Source organism: Oncorhynchus tshawytscha, linkage group LG01 (genome assembly GCF_018296145.1).
Source record: "Oncorhynchus tshawytscha isolate Ot180627B linkage group LG01, Otsh_v2.0, whole genome shotgun sequence".
Taxonomy (NCBI): Eukaryota; Metazoa; Chordata; class Actinopteri; order Salmoniformes; family Salmonidae; genus Oncorhynchus; species Oncorhynchus tshawytscha.
This window is the reverse complement of record NC_056429.1, coordinates 52,366,764-52,390,675: the sequence shown is the minus strand read 5'-3', so window position 1 is coordinate 52,390,675 and position 23,912 is coordinate 52,366,764. Positions and strand designations below refer to the sequence as shown.

The 23,912-nt window shown below is 45.2% G+C and overlaps 1 protein-coding gene across 2 annotated transcripts in view; it reads left to right on the top strand.

The window, feature by feature from the left end:
• Window positions 1-23,548, top strand: part of LOC112253007 (adhesion G protein-coupled receptor A3) — a 243,671-nt gene extending 220,123 nt beyond the window's left edge. Inside the window, exons 17-20 of one of the 2 annotated variants that reach the window (XM_024424862.2) lie at window positions 73-218; window positions 10,377-10,418; window positions 19,298-19,393; window positions 19,874-23,548. In XM_024424862.2, coding sequence (XP_024280630.2) covers window positions 73-218; window positions 10,377-10,418; window positions 19,298-19,393; window positions 19,874-21,296 — 1,707 coding nt within the window. In that variant the 3' untranslated portion in view covers window positions 21,297-23,548. The remainder of the gene's footprint in view (window positions 1-72; window positions 219-10,376; window positions 10,419-19,297; window positions 19,394-19,873) is intronic. The other variant, XM_024424866.2, reaches the window with a different exon arrangement.
• Window positions 23,549-23,912: the final 364 nt, after the last annotated feature.

Below are 23,912 nucleotides of genomic sequence, written 5' to 3'. Positions count from 1 at the left end.
GAAGACGAGCCTTCTATGATGTGAAAATGGAAACAGTGAGTGACCCGTGTCTGTCTGTGTCTCCTGGTGCAGGTTGGCGTGGTGTTACACTACTCGTCCCTATCCACCATGCTGTGGCTGGGGGTGATGGCCCGGAACATTTACAAGCAGGTGACCAAAAAGCCCCTTCAACACCAGGACAGTGACCCGCCTGCTCACCCCAAACAGCCCATGTTGAGGTAAACACAATCCTCCTCTCTGGGTGACCCCTTGTGTGTGTGTGTGTGTGTGTGTGTGTGTGTGTGTGTGTGTGTGTGTGTGTGTGTGTGTGTGTGTGTGTGTGTGTGTGTGTGTGTGTGTGTGTGTGTGTGTGTGTGTGTGTGTGCGTGCGTGCGTGCGTGCATGCAGTATATGTGTACGCATGCCTGCTTGTCTACACGTGCAGCTGATCGTGCTTGTTGTGAATGTGCTGTTGGTATCTTTTTTTAGGTCAAGGATTGGTTCGGTGCACAATTCTATGCTTTCTTATTTCATTTCTTTCCCTGCTATACTGTATGCCTCATGCGAAGATGCTTGTACAAATCTGTACCACAGTAGTATTGGCCTGGTATTTTTGCCTGTGCTTATTAAATCTTCATTCCCACTTAATTCAAGCCTTTGGATACTGCTTCTCTTTTATTAGAGGGTGTGGATTTTGAACCTTAGTCTTAACCTTTCTGTAATGTTCTGTTTCTGAAACGCTGTTAGCTACAGAGAGAATAATCATTAGCCTTGTAGTTTAGTAGGTTGAAGTTCATGTTGTATTGTCAAATGCACAAGTACAGCGAAATGCTTGACTTGCAAGCCCCACCACCCAACAGTGCAGTAAGCAATATCAAAATAGCATAGCTAATAAATATATAGTAAAGAAAACATAAATAATAAGAAATGAGAGAGGCAGCTATATGCAGGGTCCGTGCCAATACCAAATGTACAATGTGCAGGGATACTGGAGTATTTGAGGTTGATATGTACATGATAAATAAGGATGATAAATAATAATAATAATAATTCTAAACAGTATGGCAGCAGCATAAGTGATGTGTGTGTGTGTGTGTGTGTGTGTGTGTGTGTGTGTGTGTGTGTGTGTGTGTGTGTGTGTGTGTGTGTGTGTGTGTGTGTGTGTGTGTGTGTGCAAGACTGTAAGGGTAGGCATGATAGGCGGATATACATGTAAACAGGGCTGAAATGTGACTAGTAGCAGGAATATGTAAATACTTATGGTAATATATGAGTGGTAATATATACATGTAAACAGGAGTAATAGTGACCAGGAGCAGGATAAATAGATACCAGAAGGTGATACAACATGCTTTTGATGGAGCAGCTGTAAAAGTTCCTCAGGATCTGAGGGGCCATGCTAAATCGTTTCAGCCTCCTGATGGAGAAGAGGAACTGCTGTGCCTACTTCCCGATGGTACTGGTGTCCTCAGTGATGTGGACACCAAGGAACCTGAAGGTTACTTGAAATGAAGGATATTATAAGCAAGACATGCTCGGTAGATTCTGTATAAACCTTAGTTGTGGGTGTCTGTTTTTTTAATTTTCTTCTAATAGCACGATTACCATGGGTTTCACTTGGAGAGTTACTGGTTCATTTATCTGAAGAGGCGTCTGCAGCTAGTTTCCCGCTTTTCGACTTTGTTCACTTCATGCACTTTATTGTAGTATTACTGTCACAGCACCGAATGTATACAGTTTGGCTCTTCATTAGCTAGTGCTTCTCTTACACTTACTAATGTCAGCAAGTAAAATGTTGAACTTGAGTCACTCTCTGCTTTAGGGAAGAACTTTTAGTTTGAATAATATGACACACCATTTGGAAATGACTGATTAATACCCTAGATTGCTGGGAGCCGAGGATATTCTTTTTAATCAAACCCATTTCAGAAATGGGGCCTGTTCAATTTAGAGACTCCTGTTAGTGTGGTAGAGATGCCATTCAGCGAGCTGTCTGCTGCTTAGCAACTATCACTAAGCGTGGAGGTAGGGAGGGAGAAGATACTGACATTTGTCCAGGGAACATGTGTTTATTAACATCATCATATGCATTATCATCTCACGGTCATTATCACTTTCACAATCACTGTTCAGCATCTTGTCATCAAAATAACCGTAGGAAATGGAGGGGAAGCCACTGTGGAAAATGTCACAGGACGTGTTTTTTTGGAATTGCCACTTACGTTAGATTACGGTTCTGCATTGGCAGGACAACAAATTACGGTGACGGTGCGAGGATGGTTTGCAAACTGACATGTTACACATGTGACCAAATTAATTATATTAAAAACTCAAATACAGGGAACAATTCTGAGAGTCTGTGCCAAGTAGTAGGTGACTGATGGGTCAGAGTAAACTATAGAGGTACTCATACTATCACCCTCCGTTTTCTTCTTCTTATGATTTTGAGTCCAAGTACCTATTGAGATAGACAGAGGAAGTTGTTTGGTTTCGATGATGATAAATGGGTTTGGTTTGTGTGTTGGCTGAGTCCTCTGGCTGAGACTGCTTTTCTGGGAGAGAGTGAGAGAGGGAAGAGCAATAGCGGGGAGAGAGAGGAAATAGTGTTGATCCGGCGAAAGGAGAGAGAGAGCAGATCTAAACTATTACCTGTTACCATGGTGCCCACCCAAGGCTCGACACAATTGCCTCAATCGCCTGTGAGCCTGCTGAGCCTGCATTGTACGTCAGCTTTCAGAGCTATCACCAATCTCAATCTGTTTAACGTTTGATCTTGGCTTTAAGAAAAATGGCGCCGGAGGAGATGGCCACCGTTTTACGGTCTCCTAACCAATTGTGGGGGTTTTTCACAATATTTGTAAATTATTTTGTACATAATGTTTCTAAAACCATATCTAACGGCAGAAAAGACCTTCTACATATCAGGACAGCGATCAGTCACCTCGGATTAGACAACGATTTTTTCAACAACAACAACAGCAGCAAGCAGGTCTCACACGATAATCTCCAAACACCCCACAGGGCAGACATCCCAATTATTCTCAAAAGGAAGCAACGCAGAGGAAGTAGAGCCGGATGCCTCATCCGGACCCGCAGAAGGCAACTGGGAAAGCTGCCGTTACCGTCAATATTACTCGCCAACGTGCAATCATTGGACAATAAACTAGACGAGGTACGATCACGAATTTTCTACCAACGGGACATCAAAAACTGTCATATCCTATGTTTCACGGAATCGTGACTGAATGACGACATGGATATTCACCTAGCGGGATACACGCTGCACCGGCTAGATAGAACAGCACACTCCGGTAAGATGGGGGGGGTCTAAGGAAGTCTTTAGATTTTGCTCGCCTGAAGTAGAGTATATTGTGATAAATTGCAAGCAACACTACCACACTAGCCTAGAGAGTTCTTAGCTATACTTTTTGTGGCTGTTTATTTATCACCACAATCAGATGCGGGCACTAAGACCGCACTCAGTCAGCTGTATAAGGAAATAAGCAAACAGGAAACCATTCAACCAGAGGCGGCGCTCCTAGTGGCCGGAGACTTTAATGCAGGGAAACTTAAATCAGTTCTACCAAATCTCTATCAACATGTTAAATGTGCAACCAGAGGGAAAACAATTCTAGATCACCTGTACTCCACACACAGAGACGCGTACAAAGCTCTCTCTCGCCTTCCATTTGGTAAATCCGACCACAACTCTATCCTCCTGATTCCTGCTTACAAGCAAAAATGAAAGCAGGAACCACCAGTGACTCGGTCTATAAAAAAATGGTCAGATGAAGAAGATGCTAAACTACAGGACTGTTTTGCTATCACAGATTGGAACAAGTTCCGGGATTCTTCCGATGACATTAAGGAATACACCACATCAGTCACTGGCTGTATCAATAAGTGCATTGAGGACGTCTTCCCCACAGTGACTGTACGTACATACCCCAACCAGAAGCCATGGAATACAGGCAACATTCGCACTGAGCTAAAGGGTAGAGCTGCCGCTTTCAGGGTGCGGGACTCTAACCCGGAAGCTTACAAGAAATCCTGCTATGACCTGCGACGAACCATCAAACAGGCAAAGCGTCAATACAGGGCTAAGTTTGAATCATACTACACCGGCTCCGAAGCTCGTCGAATGTGGCAGGGCTTGCAAACTATTACAGACAACAAAGGGAAGCACAGCCGCGAGCTGCCCAGTAACACGAGCCTACCAGACAAGCTAAATCACTTCTATGCTCGTTTCGAGGCAAGCAACACTGAGGCATGCATGAGAGCATCAGCTGTTCAAGACGACTGTGTGATCACGCTCTCCATAGCCAAGGTGAGTAAGACGTTTAAACAGGTCAACATACACAAGGTTGCGGGGCCATACGGATTACCAGGACGTGTGCTCCGGGCATGTGCCGACCAACTGGCAGGTGTCTTCACTGACATTTTCAACATGTCCCTGATTGGGTCTGTAATACTAACATGCTTCAAGCTGACCACCATAGTCCCTGTGCTCAAGAACACAAAGGCAACCTGCCTAAATGACAACAGACCCGTAGCACTCACGTCTGTAGCCACAAAGTGCTTTGGAAAGCTGGCAATGGCTCACATCAACACCATTATCCCAGAAACCCTAGACCCACTCCAATTTGCATACCGCCCCAACAGATCCACAGATGATGCAATCTCTATTTCACTCCACACTGCCCTTTCCCACCTGGACAAAAGGAACACCTATGTGAGAATGCTATTCATTGACTACAGCTCAGCGTTCAACACCATAGTATCCTCAAAGCTCATCACTAAGCTAAGGAACCGGGGACTAAACACCTCCCTCTGCAACTGGATCCTGGACTTCTTGACGGGTCGCCCCCAGGTGGTGAGGGTAGGTAGCAACACATCTGCCACACTGATCCTCAACACTGGAGCTCCCCAGGGGTGCCTGCTCAGTCCCCTCCTGTACTCCGTGTACACCCACGACTGCATGGCCAGGCACAAGCCCAACACCATCATTAAGTTTGCAGATGACACAACAGTGCCTGATCACCGACAACGACGAGACTGCCTATAGTGAGGAGGTCAGATACCTGGCCGGGTGGTGCCAGAATAACAACCTATCCCTCAACGTAACCAAGACTAAGGAGATGATTGTGGACTACAGGAAAAGGAGCACCGAGCACGTCCCCATTCCCATCAATGGGGCTGTTACCTCTGACCGCAAGGCACTTCAGAGGGTAGTGCATACCTCCCAATACATCACTGGGGCAAAGCTGCCTGCCATCCAGGACCTCTACACCAGGTGTCAGAGGAAGGCCCTAAAAATTGTCAAAGACCCCAGCCACCCCAGTCATAGACTGTTCTCTCTACTACCGCATGGCAAGCAGTACCGGAGTGCCAAGTCCAGGACAAAAAGGCTTCTCAACAGTTTTTACCCACAAGCCATAAGACTTCTGAACAGGTAACCAATGGTTACCCGGACTATTTACATTGTGTTGCCCCACCCCAAACCCTCTTTTACGCTGCTCCTACTCTCTGTTTATCTTATATGCTTAGTCACTTTAACCATACATCCGTGTACATACTACCTCAATTGGCCCAACCAACCAGTGCTCCCGCACATTGGCTCACTGGGCTATCTGCATTGTCCCACCTCCCGCCAAGCCCTCCTTTTACACTACTGCTACTCTCTGTTCATCATATATGCATAGTCACTTCAACTATACCTACATGTACATACTACCTCAATCAGACTGACTAACCGGTGTCTGTTTATAGCCTTGCTACTCTTATTTTCAAATGTATTTTTACTGTTGTTTTATTTCTTTACTTACCTACACACACACACACACACTTTTTTTTTCGCACAAGTGATTTTAAAGTTTGAACAATTCTTCAACCAATCCGATTTTAGCTAGCTTGATGAGCTTGCTAAAATTGCTAATAATAAAGTTAGCTACAGGTAACTTCCAAAGTAAAGATAACACTTGAGTAAATTAGGTACACACAGTATATTGAAAGCAGGTACTGTACTTTCACACAGGTGTGGTTTCTGAGTTTAATAAGCAATTAACATCCCATCATGCTTAGGGTCATGTATTAAAATGCTCAGATGGAATTTCTCATGGAAGAATGATGGCACATCCCTCCAATAGAATTACAGACACTTGTAGAATATATGCCAAGGCGCATTGAAGCTTTTCTGGCTCGTGGTGGCCCAACACCCTATTAAGACACCTTTTTTTATGTTGGTGTGTCCTTTATTTTGGCAGTTACTTGTAACATTTTCTCAGAGCTTCCCGAAAACTCCGATAACACGAGAACGCAACATTACTCATTATGCTTGGCATCAGCTTTGGGACAGTGAGAAACTCCTTGCTCGCAGGAGGAAAGTGCTGTGTGTGCGCTTTGCCGATCACAACTCTACTGTGTAGAGTCAAATTCGACAGGAAAGCCTGTTGGACTAAGATAGGTTGACGTGTGGTGATGGGAGACAGACGGACAGATAGCACACCAGCACCAGATTCACCATAGAATCTTGAAGATGGCAATGTCATTGTATCGTTAAAGATATTTTGCCCACAGGCTTTGACACTTTACTCAAGGAGAACTGTCGAACATTTGAAGTCACAACGGTAAAGAAATAAACAGAGACAAAGAGTAAATAGAAAGTGCTGAAGTAACTTCCTAGCTGGCACATTACGTTCTCTGGATGTTCATCTGTTTATGGTATCAGTTTGGTTCTGGGAACCTTCCTCTTGCATCATTCTTTCATTTGAAGAAGCATCATGGAAAATCTTGAATAAAAAGTTGATTACAACCTCCTTTTCAAGTATTGTATGGTACAATATGTGAATTCCAGGTAGTCTGTAATGTCAACATTAGGTATTCGGTGCACATTCCTACATGAACCATCTGCAGCTGGATGCCAGTGAAAGTCATTGAGGACAAAGACCCTCAGCCTCTCTTCACACTCCTCGACCACCTGCGCAGCACAGGGAGGGGGATTTCTGGAATTTTCTGGAGGTGTATGTGTTAGAGGTCGACCAATTAATCGGAATGGCCGATTAATTAGAGCCGATTTCAAGTTTTCATAACAATCGGAAATCAATATTTTTGGACGCCGATTTAAAAAAATATATATTTTTTTTTTTACAACTTTATTTAACGAGGCAAGTCAGTTAAGAACACATTCTTATTTTCAATGACGGCCTAGGAACGGTGGGTTAACTGCCTTGTTCAGGGGTAGAGTGACAGATTTTTACCTTGTCAGCTCAGGGATTCAATCTTGCAACCTTACGGTTAACTAGTCCAACGCTCTAACCACCTCCCTCATCGAGGAGCCTGCCTGTTACGCGAATGCAGTAAGAAGCCAAGGTAAGTTGCTAGCTAGCATTAAACTTATCTTATAAAAAACAATCAATCAATCATAATCACTAGTTTTAACTACACATGGTTGATGATATTACTAGATTATCTAGTGTGTCCTGTGTTGCATATAATCGATGTTGTGCGCAATTGCGAAAAAGGACTGTCGTTGCTCCAACGTGGATCTAACCATAAACATCAATGCCTTTCTTAAAATCAATACACAGAAGTATATATTTTTAAACCTGCATATTTAACTAAAAGAAATCCAGGTTAGGAGGCAATATTAACCAGGTGAAATTGTGTCACTTCTCTTGCGTTCATTGCAAGCAGAGTCAGGGTGTATGCAACAGTTTGGGCCGCCTGGCTCATTGCGAACTAATTTGCCAGAATTTTACGTAATTATGACATAACATTGAAGGTTGTGCAATGTAACAGGAATATTTAGACTAATTGATGCCACCCATTAGATAAAATACGTAACGGTTCCGTATTTCACTGAAAGAATAAACGTTTTGTTTTCGAGATGATAGTTTCCGTATTCGACCATATTAATGACCTAATGCTCGTATTTCTGTGTGTTATTATGTTATAATTAAGTCTATGATTTGATAGAGCAGTCTGACTGAGCAATGGTAGGCACCAGCAGGCTCATAAGCATTCATTCAAACAGCACTTTCGTGCATTTTGCCAGCAGCACTTCGCAATGCTTCAAGCATTGCACAGTTTATGACTTCAAGCCTATCAACTCCCGAGATTAGGCTGGTGTAACCGATGTGAAATGGCTAGCTAGTTAGCAGGGTGCGCGCTAATAGCGTTTCAAATAGCGTCACTCGCTCTGAGACTTGAAGTAGTTGTTCCCCTTGCTCTGCAAGGGTAACGCTGCTTAGAGGGTGGCTGTTGTCGATGTGTTCCTGGTTCGAGCCCAGGAAGTGGCGAGGAGAGGGATGGAAGCTATACTGTTAGACTGGCAATACTAAAGTGCCTATAAGAACATCCAATAGTCAAAGGTATATGAAATACAAATTGTATAGAGAGAAATAGTCCTATAATTTCTATAATAACTACAACCTAAAACTTCTTACCTGGGAATATTGAAGCCTCATGTTAAAAGGAACCACCAGCTTTCATATGTTCTCATGTTCTGAGCAAGGAACTTAAACGTTAGCTTTCTTACATGTCACATATTGCACTTTTACTTTCTTCTCCAACACTTTGTTTTTGCATTATTTAAACCAAATTGAACAAATTTGAACAAATTGAACTAAATTGATTTTATTGATGTATCATATTAAGTTAAAATAAGTATTCATTCAGTATTGTTGTCATTATTACAAATACATGTTAAAAAATCTGCATCTGCTTTTTTTTGGTCCTCCAATAATCGGTATCGGTATAGGCTTTGAAAAATCATAATCGGTCGACCTCTAGTATGTGTGTGTATGTGTGTGACTAATGTTTGCCATGAGAGGGGCCCAGGCAATGAGACTTAGCTTCTGGAGACAAATCCATTTTCTTCAACCTTCTCCTATCCCCCCTTCTCCTCAGCCCAGAAAAAGCCAGATGACAGAATCTGATGGCAGCGGATTTATTTGGGCTGTCAGCTAATCCGGCATTCTGTCATGGTGACCTTTGTCCTATTGACCCCTGTGTGTAATGTGTAGGCCCCACTGGTTAAATGCTTAAGATGCAAATAAGTACAGGAGATAGGGTACGCACTGAACACTCACTTCACTTCATTAAAAATAGCAGTGGAACTGGGCAATATTCTCTCTTTTGTTGTTGTTGCAATACAGTAATAACTTCAGTGGTGCTGTGTCTGTGTCAGTATGCAGTGTCTGCATCAGTATTCAGTGACCCAAAATAGAACGAGTTACGGTAAGCGGCACAGCAACCAATTACACAATGCGGCTTTATTCACCCGTTTTTGCACCAGTTTCCTCCATCATCGGTACATATCACAAAATGTGGACTGGCCTGAGTGCTCCACTCCCTGTAGTATATCCAGGGCTAGACAGCGAGACAGAGGCCAGTACATAGACAGAGGAGAGCGGGAGGAGGCACTTCTCGCTCCGGGGTCTTTCGATGTCTATTTATATCAGTTGAGGATTGCCGCTGCTCCCCAAAACTGAACTCAGAAGTGCCCGCCCTCTGCACTGTCTGCCATTTTGTGTCGTGGGTTTAAATGACTCTTTAATGGAGAGTAATGCGATAAGAGAGAGAACAAGAGTCGAGACACAGAGAGAGCGAGAGGGGGAGAGAGAGGGAGCGAGAGGGGGAATGAGAGAGAAAGACCTACAGTAGGGATGTGTTCCTGTGTATGTATGTGTGCGTGCGTGTGTGCGTGTATCTGTGTGCATATGCGTGATTATGTGCGTGTCAGCCTGGCATGGAAGGCTGGGGTTGTAGACTGGTGATTTGTCGAGATAGAGAGGGGAAATAGGGGTCATAAAGCACTGGGCTTTAACATCCCCTGGTCCTCTCGTCTTTATGCTTATCTCCTTGTCATGTGTGTAAATGACTTTCTGTTGGAGGAGTGTCCTGAGGGAATCACTCCCACTCAGACAATGACAGTCCCGGTAATGCTCCCGCTTCCACCTGCCTGCCCAAACATCTCGATCGTAATAGAATTTTGGGATGGGTGCAGTGTAAGGGAAGAGGGAGAGAGGTGGGGACAGACGGGGTTGGGTAAAGAGGAGAGAGCAATAGCAAGACAGACATAAGGGGAGAGGGTGGGGACTGCATGTTCCTGCTTTGTGTTTTTTCCAGGGCTGAAACAGTGATAGGAATATATCTCAAACAGTAATAGAGACATCTCCGATTTGAGGAGAAGTGGATGCTCCAGCACAAATAAAGCTGTTTGTCTGCTTGTCATGTGTTATACTGTGTCTTAGAGCTGTTCTCATGTTGAGGAGTGGTAGAGTTGTTTATACTGTGCAGAACAGGAGAGAGGAGAGTAGGAGGTCAATTTGTACTTCCTCTCTCTCATGCTCTCTCTTTTCTCTCTCCCTCTCTGTTTTCTGTCCCTTCATCTCCAGTCTACAACCCAAGCCGGCACAGAGAGAGAAGCACATCCTCAGGTCTCTTTCTTTTTCTTATTTTTCTCTCTTTGTCTCTCTTTCTAACTGACTGACTACTGACTGACTCTCTCTTGCTCTCTCTGACTGACTATATCTCTCTCTCTGACTAACTATCTCTCTCTCTCTCTGACTGACTCTCTCTCTCTCACTGACTGCCTGACTGACTGACAGTCTCTCTCTCTCTCTCTTACAGTGCATGCTGGGAGTTTTTTTGGAGTTCGAGTGTTTGGTGTGGAGGGCTCTGTCCTTACTTATTTTCTTGATTCTGTCCTTTGTATTTTCTTTCCATTTGTATTTTCTATGGTGGATGGTTATTGCACTATTTGTTTTAGCGGTATCCACAGGTTTTTTCAAAGTTAGGTTGGAAGAGGACAGAGTTAGTTTCCTGGGGTTTGGAAGGTGTGGTGTGCACGATGGCTTCTTAGCCTAGCACGGAGGAGACACTGTCGATACGGCATGGATTCAGGTGTGTTCCTGAGAATGGAGTTAAAGTGGAGGAGGTTCTGCTCGCAGTGGGTGAACAGGTAGGAGCTGAATTTATACATTCCGCTTCCAGAATGAACAAAGCTGTGGTTGTGTTCATGAAAAGAGCAAATTTGGTTGGTAGGCTAATTGCTAGTGGAATATTTGTAAGGGGTGTGTTTGTGCCAATTTTGCCTCTTTCTACCCCTTCGACCAGGGTGGTAGTTGCAAATTTGCCTCTGTTTATTACGGATGATCAAATCAGGAAAGAGCTGAGTCATTTTGGTAAGTTTTCTTGCGGTTTTCGTGTACTGTCGGCAGGTTTTCAGGCAGCTGCCGTTAAGTTTTGTTGTTTCATTCTGGAGGCAAGTGTCATGTTTCTGAATAGCAATGAGCAACAGCTAAATGTGCATTTTAAAGTAAGGCATGGGTAGAGTTTGCTAGCACAGATAGTCTACAGTGTTTTGAGTGTGGGGATTTGGGACATAAGAGCTTTGCGGGCCCACATAAAGGCCATAGACAAGGTGAGGGTACAAGCGCCCCCAGTGGGGGAAATTGAGGTCAACGTGCAGGAGACAATGAGATGCAGGCAGCAGAGTCTGGGCCTAGTCATGCCAGTGATGGGGGTGTAGATGAGGCTGAGCCAAGTCAGGCTAGAGATGGTGGCGTAGCTGAGGCTGGGCCTAGTCAGGTTATGGATGGTGGTGTAGATGAGGCTGGGCCCAGTCAGGTTATGGATGGTGGTGTAGATGAGGCTAGGCCTAGGCAGGTTATGGATGGGGGTGTAGATAAGGCTGGGCCTAGTCAGGTTATGGATGGTCGTGTAGATGAGGCTGGTCCTAGTCAGGTTATGCTAGTGGATGAGGAGAATATAGTGGGGAAGTGTAAGAAACTAGGGGGGTGTCAAGCGTAAAAGGGGAGAAGAAAGAAGTCAGGAGGGGAGAGGCTGGTGTGGTCAAAGGCACCAAGGAACCTGTGCCTGGTGCTGGGTGGGAGGCCCTGACCAGAGAGGAAGGGCCGGTGGTCAGGATGGGAGATGAAGATGAGAAGGAGGAAAGTGAATCTGAGGAAGAGGATGATGAGGAGGGCCTTTTTTTCCAGACTCCTCTTCAGTGGGTCCAGAGCTGACAGCCAGTTAAGCAGAAAGGTCAAAATATACGGTGAGGGAACTGACAAGGTTCCTGAATGAGACCAAGGGAAAAAAAGTTTATCTTGAGGCTATTTTTTCCAGGTTAAAGCAACGGGAGCATTTGTAAGAGCTAGGTTCTCCATGCTCAAGGAGATGGATGCTCCCAGCTCCTTCTTCTTTGGTTTAGAAAGACAGAGCGGTGAATCCAAGGGCATGCATTGTCTACAGTTGTCTGATGGGCGGGTGACCTCTGTGGTGGGGAAGATGCAAGAGCGAACTGTGGAGTTTTATACTGAGTTGTATAGGGCAGAACTGTGTGATCCTATGTCTGCCCAGGTCTTGTTTGCAGAACTCCCTAAGCTCCCTCTGTCACAGAGGGATGAAATTGACATTCCTCTGTTGTCCCATGAACTGGCAGAGGCCGTAACCCAGATGTCCCCCGGTCGTGCACCGGGGGTCGATGGACTCCCAGTGGAGTTTTATAAAAAATTCTGGGGAATAATTGGACTGGACTTTTGCGTGTTGCGTGAATGCGTCGGGGTAGGAGAGTTGCAGATGAGCTGCCGTCAGGCTCTGACTCACCTGCCCAAAAAAGGGGAATTGTGTGAACTTAAGAACTGGAGGCCTGTGGCATTGCTCTGTGTGGACTACAATATATTTGCCAAGGTCCTCTCTAACAGACTGAAGTCCCATCTGGACTCTATGGTACACAAGGACCAAACAAATTGTGTACCGGGACAGACGGTCAATCACGGACAACTTGTTCTTAATCAGGGACATGTTGGACTTATCGAGAGGTTCTAATGTGAACTTTGGATTAGTCACTAGATCAAGAGAAGGCTTTTGATAGAGTGGACCATGAGTATCTGTTTTATGTGATGTCTGTTCTTGGGTTTAGAAAAAGTTTTTTGACCTATGTGATGATGTTGTATGCTGGGGTGTCATGTATGGTAAAGGTGGAAGGGGGGCTCAGTAGGCCAGTCTGGGTGAGATGGGACATTAGACAAGGATGCCCTTTATCGGGGCAGTTATATACATTAGCCATTTAGCCTTTTTTGGGTTAAATGGACTGCAAGGAGTGTGCTGGACAGGCATGGGTGTGTTGACAGGCATAGCATTGTCAGCATAGGCAGATGACGTTTCTGTGATGGTCAGGATATGCAGGCACTAGAGACTAGTCTGAAGGTGTACGAGAGAGCTTTGTCAGCTAAGGTAAACGGGGGCATGGTGGGATAGGGCACCTCCTCTGCTTCCAGGGAGTTTGCAGTGGGGTTGTGAAGGTCTTAAAATGTTGGGGGTGTACCTGGGCATGGAGAGGTGGGTCAGGAATAACTTGGAAGGGCTGTCACAGGTAGTGATATCAAGACTGGCCAGGTGGATGGAGTCATATAGAGGGAGGGTGCTGATAATCAACAACCTGCTGACATCTTCCCTTTGGCATGAACTGGATGTCCTCAGCCCCCCCTGCCGGTATGCTTACAGACTTGCAACTTCTTCTGATTGGGCCATCACTGGCTGAGGGCAGCAGTTTTGTACATGACCGTCCACAAAGGAGGACAGAGCCTGGTGGAAATGGAGAGCAGGGTGGCTGATTTCCGACTAAAGGCGGTGCAGAGACTGCTATACCATACTGATGTTGGCTGGAGGGAACCAGCATGCACTCTGCTGAGGAGAGCTGGCAGATTAGGGTTGGACCAGCAGCTGTTCCTCATGAAGCTGGAGAGGCTGAGTGCAGCAGGTCTCTCAGACTTTTACTCTGCAGTGCTGAGTGCCTGTCAGCTACTAAGGCCCACATGAGAAGGGGATATGGAGCCTGGGCTGTGGGTGTGGGAGGAGTCTATCTTCCACAACCCAGCCATCCCTTAGAGATCAGTTCAGTCAGCCACCCTGCAAAGGCAACTGATGGCAGCGGGTTTACTGAGGCTGCGTGACCTGCGACTGCTGGGAGAGGAGGGGTGGAAATCCCCAGAAGTCCTGGCACAACAAACAGGAATAACGTCTCTTAGGCTGCTGGAGAGATTCCTGGAGGAGGTCCAGGAGGCACTGTCTGAGCCGGTAAGGGTGGTGTTTGAGCGGCCAAAGGGTGAGGGGCCACCAATGTTTCCGCCACTGCAGGTGACAGCAGAGACTGGGAACTGGCAAAGGGGTCTGGAGGACTTGTCAGATTTTAACACTCCGATCCTGGGGGAGTTTGAAGGGGTGGGAGGTAAAAGCCCTCTACAACCTCTGCATTAAGGTAAGGAACATTAAGAGCCTGACAGGAGTGAAGGCACATCCGTGACAGGGGGTACGTGGGGAGGAGAGTATGGTGGGTTTTAGATGGAGGGGGCTCTACAAACCCCTGGTACCAAAGAGGTCAGGGGACCTCCAGTGGAGGGTTTTACATCTATCCCTGTCTACTGACAGCTGGTTGGCACTGGTTGAACCGGGAATTGGGTAGGGGTGTCCTTTCTGTGTTATGAGAGAAACTGTGATTCATGTGTTTTCTGTGTGTGCCAGGTTAATGCCATTAATGTCTCTGTTGGAATGTCTGTGTGAGAGGTTGGGGGTGGTTTTTACTTTTGGTATGTTTATAATGGGGTACAGGTATTCAAATAAGGAGAAGGCCAAATGTGTTTTGTTGAATTTTCTGTTTGCTAAGGCAAAGTTAGCTATTTGGCAAACAAGGAGGAACAGGGTCAAAGGTGGAGGGATAACAGATCCTTGACTATTATTTAATGGGATGGTCTCTGCACGCCTTAGGGTAGAATTTGTGGGGGCTGTCTGAATAGCAGGGGAAGATGTTTTGGATATACGGTTGTAGAAGTGTTGAGGTTTTTGGTTATTGTTGATGTGTGGTGTTGTTTTGTAACGTGGGGTAGAGGGCAAGGTGAGTATGGTACATGTATGCAGTACAGGATATTTTTTGGTGTTTATTTTTTGGGGGGAGGTTTAATGAAATGAGAATGTTTCATTATCGAAAGACAAAAAGTCGGTCTCTATCTCTTTCTCTCTGACTGACTCTCTCTCTCTGACTCTTTCTTAATTTAATTTCAATTCAAGGGGCTTTATTGGCATGGGAAACATATGTTCATATGTTATCATTGCCAAAGCAAGTGAAGTAGATAATATACAAAAGTGAAATAAACAATAAAAATGAACAGTAAACATTACACTCAGAGAAGTTCCAAAATAATAAAGATATTACAAATGTCATATCATGTGTATATACAGTGTTGTAACGATATACAAATGGTTAAAGTACAAAAGGGAAATTAAATAAGCATAAATATGGGTTGTATTTACAATGGTGTTTTTTCTTCACTGGTTGACCTTTTCTTGGGGCAACAAGTCACACATCTTGCTTCTGTGATTGCACACTACCCAGTAGATATGGGAGATATCGAATTCTTTGTGGATCTGTGTAATCTGAGGGAAATATGTGTCTCTAATATGGTCATACATTGGGCAGAAGGTTAGGAAGTGCAGCTCAGTTTCCACCTCATTTTGTGGGCAGTGTGCAAATAGCCTGTCTTCTCTTGAGAGCCATGTCTGCCTACGGCGGCCTTTCTCAATAGCAAAGCTATGCTCACTTAGTCTGTACATAGTCAAAGCTTTCCTTACGTTTGGGTCAGTCACAGTGGTCAGGTATGTATGTATAGTTTTTTTTGTGTGCTCTAGGGCAACAGTGTCTAGATGGAATTTGTATTTGTGGTCCTGGCAACTGGACCTTTTTTGGAACACCTTTATTTTGGTCTTACTGAGATTTACTGTCAGGGCCCAGGTCTGGCAGAATCTGTGCAGAAGATCTAGGTGCTGCTGTAGGCTCTCCTTGGTTGGTGACAGAAGCACCTGATCATCAGCCAGTAGTAGACATTTGACTTCAGATTCTGGTAGGGTAAGGCCGGGTGTTGCAGACTTTTCTAGTGCCCTCGCCAATTCGTTGATATATATGTTGAAGAGGGTGGGACTTAAGCTGCATCCCTGGCTCACCCCACGACCATTTGGGAAGAAATGTGTGTTTTTTTTGCCTATTTTAACCGCACACTTGTTGTTTTATAATATCGTAGGTTTTTCCCCCAACATCCCTTTCCATCAATTTGTGTAGCATACCCTCATGCCAAATTGTGTTGAAGGCTTTTTTGAAATCAACAAAGCATGAGAAGCCTTTGCCTTTGTTTTGGTTTGTTTGTTTGTCAATTAGCTATTGCTATTTGTTCTTTGTTATAGAGCCAAAAAGATTGGAGTAGTGCTTTACCCATACATCTCAATTTTGGATAGATAATTCTTTGTGGTGTTGTTTGTTTAGTGTTTTCCAATTTTCCCAGAAGTGGTTAGAGTCTATGGATTCTTCAATTACATTGAGCTGATTTCTGACGTGCTGTTCCTTCTTTTTCCATAGTGTATTTCTGTATTGTTTTAGTGATTTACCGTAGTGAAGGCATAGACTCAGGTTTTCCGGGTCTCTATGTTTTTGGTTAGACAGGTTTCTCAATCACTTTCAAAATTTTTTGCATTCTTCATCAAACCATTTGTCATTGTTTGTCACGGCTTTCTTCCTGTGAAGGAGAGGCAGACCAAAATGCAGCGTGGTTGAAGTTCATGGTTCTTTAATATGAGACACTTAACATGAACTAACTACAAAACAACAAACGTGAAAACCGTAACAGTCCTAACTGGTGCATAAAACACAAAGACAGGAAACAATCACCCACAAAATACCCAAAGAATATGGCTGCCTAAATATGGTTCCCAATCAGAGACAACGATAAACACCTGCCTCTGATTGAGAACCACTCTAGGCAACCATAGACTTTCCTAGACAACTAAACTGAACACAACCCCATTAATCTAATAAACCCCTAGACAAGACGAAACACAATAAATCACCCATGTCACAACCTGGACTAACCAAAATAATAAAGAAAACTAAGATAACTAAGGCCAGGGCATGATATTGTTGTTCATTTTCTTCGGTTTTCTATTTGAGATTTTTAGTTTTGATAGGGAAACTGTTTTCTCCAGGAGGTTGTCTAAAAGGGATTGAATTTGTTGTTGTCTAATTGTCTACAATACTACTGCCAAAAGATGAGCTAAAGGTGTACCTACCATAGGAATCCCCTCGAAGCCTACCATTGACTATGTACATACCCAGCGTGCGACAGAGCTGCAGGAGTTGTGACCCGTCTTTGTTGGTTATGTTGTCATAGTTGTGCTTTGTGTTCCATAAAGTGTCCAATGTTGTTGGTTGTGTGGTTTGGCCAGTAAGTGTGAGCAGAGCCTGCTGAGCATTTGGTACATGCAATTGGCTTGGGCTAATGTAAGAGTGGGGGCGGGGTCTGGGCGAGTGTCTCGCTGGTCTGTGCTGGGTGTCTATTGATCTGTTGCTTCTGTGTGAAGTGTTGGGGCTGTGTTTGAGAGCGATGCCCTTCAGAGTCCGGGCGAAGGTGGGCACTGCTGCCTTGTATAGGTGGACCTGGTCATAGAGGCTGTTCAAGTCCAGGGTGGAGTGGTGGGCCAGGAGGGCTGACAAGGGGGGTGCTCAGAGGGGGTGAGATCCCCTGGGCTTGGGGTTCTTCATTTGTTTGTTCTGCTGTGATGTCAACGCTATGGTCAGGGTCTGGTATGGACTGTTCTGCTGTTGTGTTGAGACTTTTGTTGGGAACTGAGGTGGGGCTGGTCGCAGAGAAGCCAGTGGGGGAGGCCACCTCTCTAGTGGGTTGTTCTCTGTCACACGCCATCCCCCTCAACCTCTCGTCCAGCACTGATCCTCTCCTCTAGTGCTCTGTTCTTCTCCTGCTCTTGCTTTTATATTGTTGAAGTTGTCTCACCACAGTCCAGAGTCCAGATATGTCTCTCTCCACCTCCAGCACTCCGGGTCTGGTTAAGGGGGTGTTGTTGTGCTGGACTGTTGTCTGGGTCTGTGCTGACTGGAGTGTAATCACCTGCTGTTCCAGCTCTACCTGCCTTACCTCTAGCTGGGTAAATGTATCCTTCATTTCAATGAGGTGGTAGTACTCTGTGCTGGGAGGTTGACTTTCCGCTTGGGGTTGCTCGTCTGTGGGGTTATATAATGAAGAGGTCTGGTCTGACCCGCTCTGGGTGGGGGTATCTTTCTCAAGGGAGAGCTTCTCCTACTGGGCTAATTCTTTGATTTGGTGAAAGTCCAGCTGAAACTGTTTGGGGTTGCCCTGTACCATTTACTGTTCCAGACTTAAAGCGATGTATATTAGCTGAGTCAGAGTCCTCGTTGTCTAGTATCCTGAGTTTCCACCCCTCGTTAACACCCCCTCTCTTAACAGAGGGGTAGTGTGCTAATATAGCACTGTGCCATGCCAGGGGATGGTTTGTGTGGAAGATGAGGTTGCTGATGTTCCCATTTTTATAATAGTCAGCTAAAAGTGTCTCTTAATTTTCCATAAGGAGCTTCATTTTGTGATCTGTTCTTGCCTCTCATTCTTCACATACACATGGTACTGTATTTTAATTACCTCTGGACAGCGGGAGGCAGCTTCTAAGGCCTCCATTTGGTTGGAGCAGACTGCGCGACTCCTGCCATTGTTGGGCTAAAGGGCTTTGACACCTCTCGCTTGACACGTCAGTGCTAATTGAAGTTGTATCAAGCTTGGCAGTCTTAATTTAGCATTCAGTCCTTATGAAGTGATGTAATGTATTTTTCTTCTTGGCTTTTGGAAATAAAATATAGCTTCAGACTAAACATTACTCACTCAGTTCCAGGTTGGATGGTGTTTTCAGGTTTCTGTTGTTTTCCAGAGCATTTGCTATATAGCTTTGGAATAGTAATCTTAGGGAGTTTTAAACCTTCCAGGTGATTCCGTAATTCTGTCCAAAATCAGGTTGTAGGCTTGAGTTTTGATTTGGAGTGAAAGTTATGTTGTAGAGGATCGCATACCGTATATGTTCCTGACAAAAGATCCAAGTCTATCTAACTCTAAATCTATCTTTTTTTAAGAACATGCTGAAAAATGCAGGAGCTCATCTGATCATGACCTCTCTCTCTCTCTCTTTCTCTCGCTCTCTCTCTCTCGCTCTCTATCCCTCTCTGACTGACTATCTCTCTCTCTCTGACGGACTCTCTCTCTCTCTGACTGTGACTGACTGACTGATTATCTCTCTCTCTCTCTGACTGACTCTTTCTCTCTCTTTCACTGACTCTCTCTCTCTTTCTCTCTCTCTGGCTCCCTGCTATTGATTACTGGCAGTACAACCCAGAAAACAGAGGATATTGGTGTTGTAAAGTCACTTTTATATGTCACACATTTTATAATCTCTCTCTCTCTTTCTTCAGGTTTTATTTAGTCAGTGGCGGAGTGCCCTTCATCATCTGTGGAATCACAGCAGGCGTCAATATTGACAACTATGGCAGTGGGGAGACGTCACCCTAGTAAGTCACCCAGCAGTCCCCTATTCTCAAGGTCACAGTCACAGTTTTAAGCACACGCACAGGTAGGATCTTAATTTTAGCCCGTTTGCTAGAGCAGGAAAATAATCCTGCAGCAACAAAATGAAAGGACATTTTTTGTAGAGGTTGATATTTTTCTTTTATGTTTTAAAGTGAAACTTTAGACGCCTCATCAACAGCTGTGTCAAGTCTCCATGCACTTATATCCTGCAAAGACTATTTACCTCCAAAATGGATTAGATGCAGATAGATCTGATGATATGAGTCACACTTCAGTGTATGTTGCCCACCCCCCTTTGTTTTCTTTATCACTTAAGGTAATTTATCGCTTCAAGATGCCTATGGCTCTTCTCTGTGTTTATGTATTTCAGTGTTTATTAAAGCAAACACACTGAGGTCATACAGTGATGTTAATTTAGCCGTGTGTGTGTGTTTGTGTGTGTGTGTGTGTGTGTATTGCAGCTGCTGGATGGTGTGGGAGTCCAGCCTGGGAGCCTTCTATGGCCCTGTGGCCTTCATCGTCCTGGTCACCTGCGTCTACTTCCTGTGTACCTTCATCCAGCTGAGGCGCCACCCAGAGAGGAAGTACGAACTGAAAGCCCTGACTCAGGAGCAGCAGAGACTGGCGTCTGTCACGGGCATGGGCGTGCACTGCCACCAGGGAGGGGGAGGAGAGCCCGGAGCACTGCCACCACCGCCCAACAGAGGGCAGTGCCACGCAGGCTGCCACTCAGCCATTGCCATCAACCCCTCTCTGCTGGCCAACGAGCATTCGTTCAAGGCCCAGCTGAGGACAGCAGCCTTCACCCTCTTCTTGTTCGTGGCCACGTGGGCCTTCGGGGCGCTGGCTGTGTCGCAGGGCCACTTCCTGGACATGATCTTCAGCTGCCTGTACGGTGCCTTCTCCGTCACGCTGGGCCTTTTCGTGCTCATCCACCACTGTGCAAAGCGGGACGACGTGTGGCATTGCTGGTGCGCCTGCTGCCCTGGGAGACGCACCAACCACGGTTGCCACGGTCATGGTCACTTGTGTCCAAAGGTTAATGTCAATGGGGATACAATAGGGCATGGGCACGGGCACTGCCACCTGGATTCGCCGTGCCCGGGTAAGGCCCTGTTGGGAGGACATGCCCAAAGTGGCACCTTGGGTCACTGTAAGCATGGCAGCCTGACGCCGGCACAGAACCATGTGACATGCCTGTCCCCCGTGGCACCCTGCTGCACCGCCCTGCACAGCCAGCAGCTGATGGAGGAGGAGCCTACGGCGCATGTGCTCCTGCACACTGACCCAGAGGGCTACCGGCCAGGCATCCACCTGCATCGTTGCCTGAAGGGCAGCACTAGAACTAAGCCTCGCCACTTTAGCCGCCACCGGCAGGCTGGCACAGGAGGGGTGGCAGAGAGGGAGTATGCCTACCACATCCCCTCTAGCGTAGATGGAGGCTCTATCCACAGCTCCCACACAGACAGCCCTCACAGCACGCATGAGCGCCTCGGACACATCTGCCACCTGGCTGCTTCCCCCCACACGTGCCATGCGTCCGCAGCGGCGGTGCCTCACGAGGCGGCGCTGGCGTGCCACGCCCCCTGCCACCGGCACGTGCCTTGCTGTGCCAAGGCGGACCTGTTCCCCACTCTGTGCCAGGCGGAGGCTGGCGACACGGGCACCTTTCTGTGCGGCTGTGGCAAAAAAGCCAATGAGGAGGACCTGATCGTGCCGCATCACCACCTGGAGATGCACCCGCGCAGACAATCCTACCCCCAGAATCCACCGCCCAATCAGAATGGGATCCTTAAAGGAGGCCTGCACGAGGGTTTTGTGTACGCATCAGACAGCACAGGGAATATACGCACGGGACCCTGGAGAAATGAAACTACTGTGTAGTCTAAATACCTGGGGAAGAGAGAGACAGCCCCAGCCTCCCTTCTATCCCTCCCTCTAAACCTCACCACCTTTTTAGGAACTACAACAAATAATAATGAATAACTCTGTCCCATCACGACTTGTGTGTTTTAAAAAAAAAAAAAAAACGTTCATTCTTTGTTTTGTTTTCATGCGTTCTCGACATCGTCGTATAAAGCCCCCCAACGAGCAGCCGTACACAGAAACGGTTTTTCTCTCCTTAATTAAAGGAATGTGAGTCCCACACCACGGGATGCAGCACTTTTTGTTGAAGGTATGTTTACCACTATAGTAAGGTATTATCATTACATATCTAAACAATACGGATGTGTGTGAACAGAACGCGCGCGTTTATTCCTCGCTCAAAGCAAATGCTCCACGTGATTACTTTCTCTTTTGTGAGTCACTAAATCCGTCGGCTACTCTCTGATGTGTACCTTCAGTGCTTCAAGAAGCTCAGTACTAGTGTTTTAGGCAAACACACCAGCAATTGAGAGTCATTAGTATTTTTACCATTTTGAACAACAAGCGTACTTACTATAATATACTGTGATTATCAGCTAAACATTTCTTAGTAATATACAGAGATATCTGCTCTCGTCAGAGTTCTGTGGATGCCGATACGTTGTGATTTTCTTTTTTTTTAAATAACAACCCCCCCAAAAAACAGAAACCACATGAAGTATTCTGTCACAGGTTGATATTGAATGTTCTTGTCTGTATGATGTCTTACTGTTGTGTTTTTTGGAGAGAAGTATACAACAACAACAACAATCACATTGTCATTGTGTATATTTGCAGTGTTGGAGCAATAGTGCCATTCTTGTCATTGTATACCATGACCGAGCCAACAGGTGTAGGTTAAAGTTGCCCCCAAACACTGATCTTTGGTCAGTTTTGCATTTTCCCCACTAAAGGTTAGGATTGTGGGAGGGCAAGCTGAGCCTAGATCTCTAACTAGGAGAAACTTTGCCCCGGTGCCAAGCATCAGCATTGCCATCGTCTAAATAACCCAAGCCGACATCTCCCATTTCTGGTAAGGATCCACAAAATGGTGGGAGGTCATATCAGAGATCAATGCTAAAGCGCAAATCATTTATTTTTCTAGGCAACAGAGCATGCAGGCCTTGTATGTAGCTATGTGCTGTGTGTTTTTGCCTTGTATTTCAATGCACATTAATGAAAAACGCCATCTCTGTTTGTCTATGGAGCTGATCGAGCTATAACATGCCGGAAAAACAAACAATATTTTTTTACACGGTTTTAGTATCCATTATTGTGGATAGTCCTGAAACCATGTTCTGTTGAGGGGACAGAGGACAGGGCTGAGATTCAGTGTTGCTATTATTGTCACCGAGTTGGTCATTGTCATGTTGAAGTGTTGTCCATTGGCTGAGAACATGCAGGAAGTTAATTGAGTTTAATATTTATTAGTGGTATTATGTACGGTTGCCCTAAGGAGCAAAATTAACTTTAATCTACTTTGCCCCTTAGGGCCACCGTAGTTATGGTATGGAAACCAGTCATTCCCTAGTGAGATAGAACAGACCAGGTTAAGATCAACAATCAATACCTACAAGAATACAGCAACTCCTGCCTGGCCAAAACACCTTGGCATGTCACACCATCCATCTTGTGCACTCTTGTCTATGTACATAGAATGAATTCCGAGGAATTATTTTATAAAGATTTACGATATTTAACAGTAAATAAATCTATATGTGAAGAAAATGTATGGGAAAGACTGACCTCAATGTTAATGCTCAGTATCTGAGTTTAGAAAATGTGATTTGTTTTTTTGGTTGTTCTGTTTGCTTTTATTTTTTGCTCTGATCTTTCATAAGGTATGCAAACTGGCCATATGTTTTGCTATATTTGACACACAAATGCACCAACAGCTAAGGGATACCAGGACTTGGTATCACACATGTCGACTGTGTTTGAGTTGTGAATTGAATTTCAAAGTGTGTCTCCTCAACAAGTGACTTGATTCCAGAAAGCAATGTTTGAATATGAAATATTTGAGCATTTCTGAAAAGAGAGCATTCTCAGAGATACATGCATGAAAGTAATGAGCCCCCATGAGACTTCCAAGACGACGTCAGATGAAGCTCGACGTCATAGCTACGTTGTCTGGATCAATTAGCTTTGTAACAGCTTCACTAAAAACACCTAACATCCTTGGGATCTCCTTTTTAAAATCATCCTGCATTAAACATGTCTATGCGAGAGTATTTTGCTTTGGTCTACATTTCTGTACTTCTTTTACTTTGAAATATGTTCTTAGAAGCAAGAAATAGCTCTCCGTGTATGTGAACCTGGTACCATAGGCCTCTATCTACCACCTGTCTCATCTTTCAGCAGTAGTACTGCCAATTTAGCTAGCTGGATTAGCCTGTCAGATCTCTGCCAGTATCACCACTTTTTTTCTACATCAACAAAACAGATACCAATAAATTACTTTTTTTCACCATGTAATGAACAGCATATTTTGCTGTGTGTGTGTGTGTGTGTGTGTGTGTGTGTGTGTGTGTGTGTGTGTGTGTGTGTGTGTGTGTGTGTGTGTGTGTGTGTACGGTATGTGAGTGCGAGTAAATG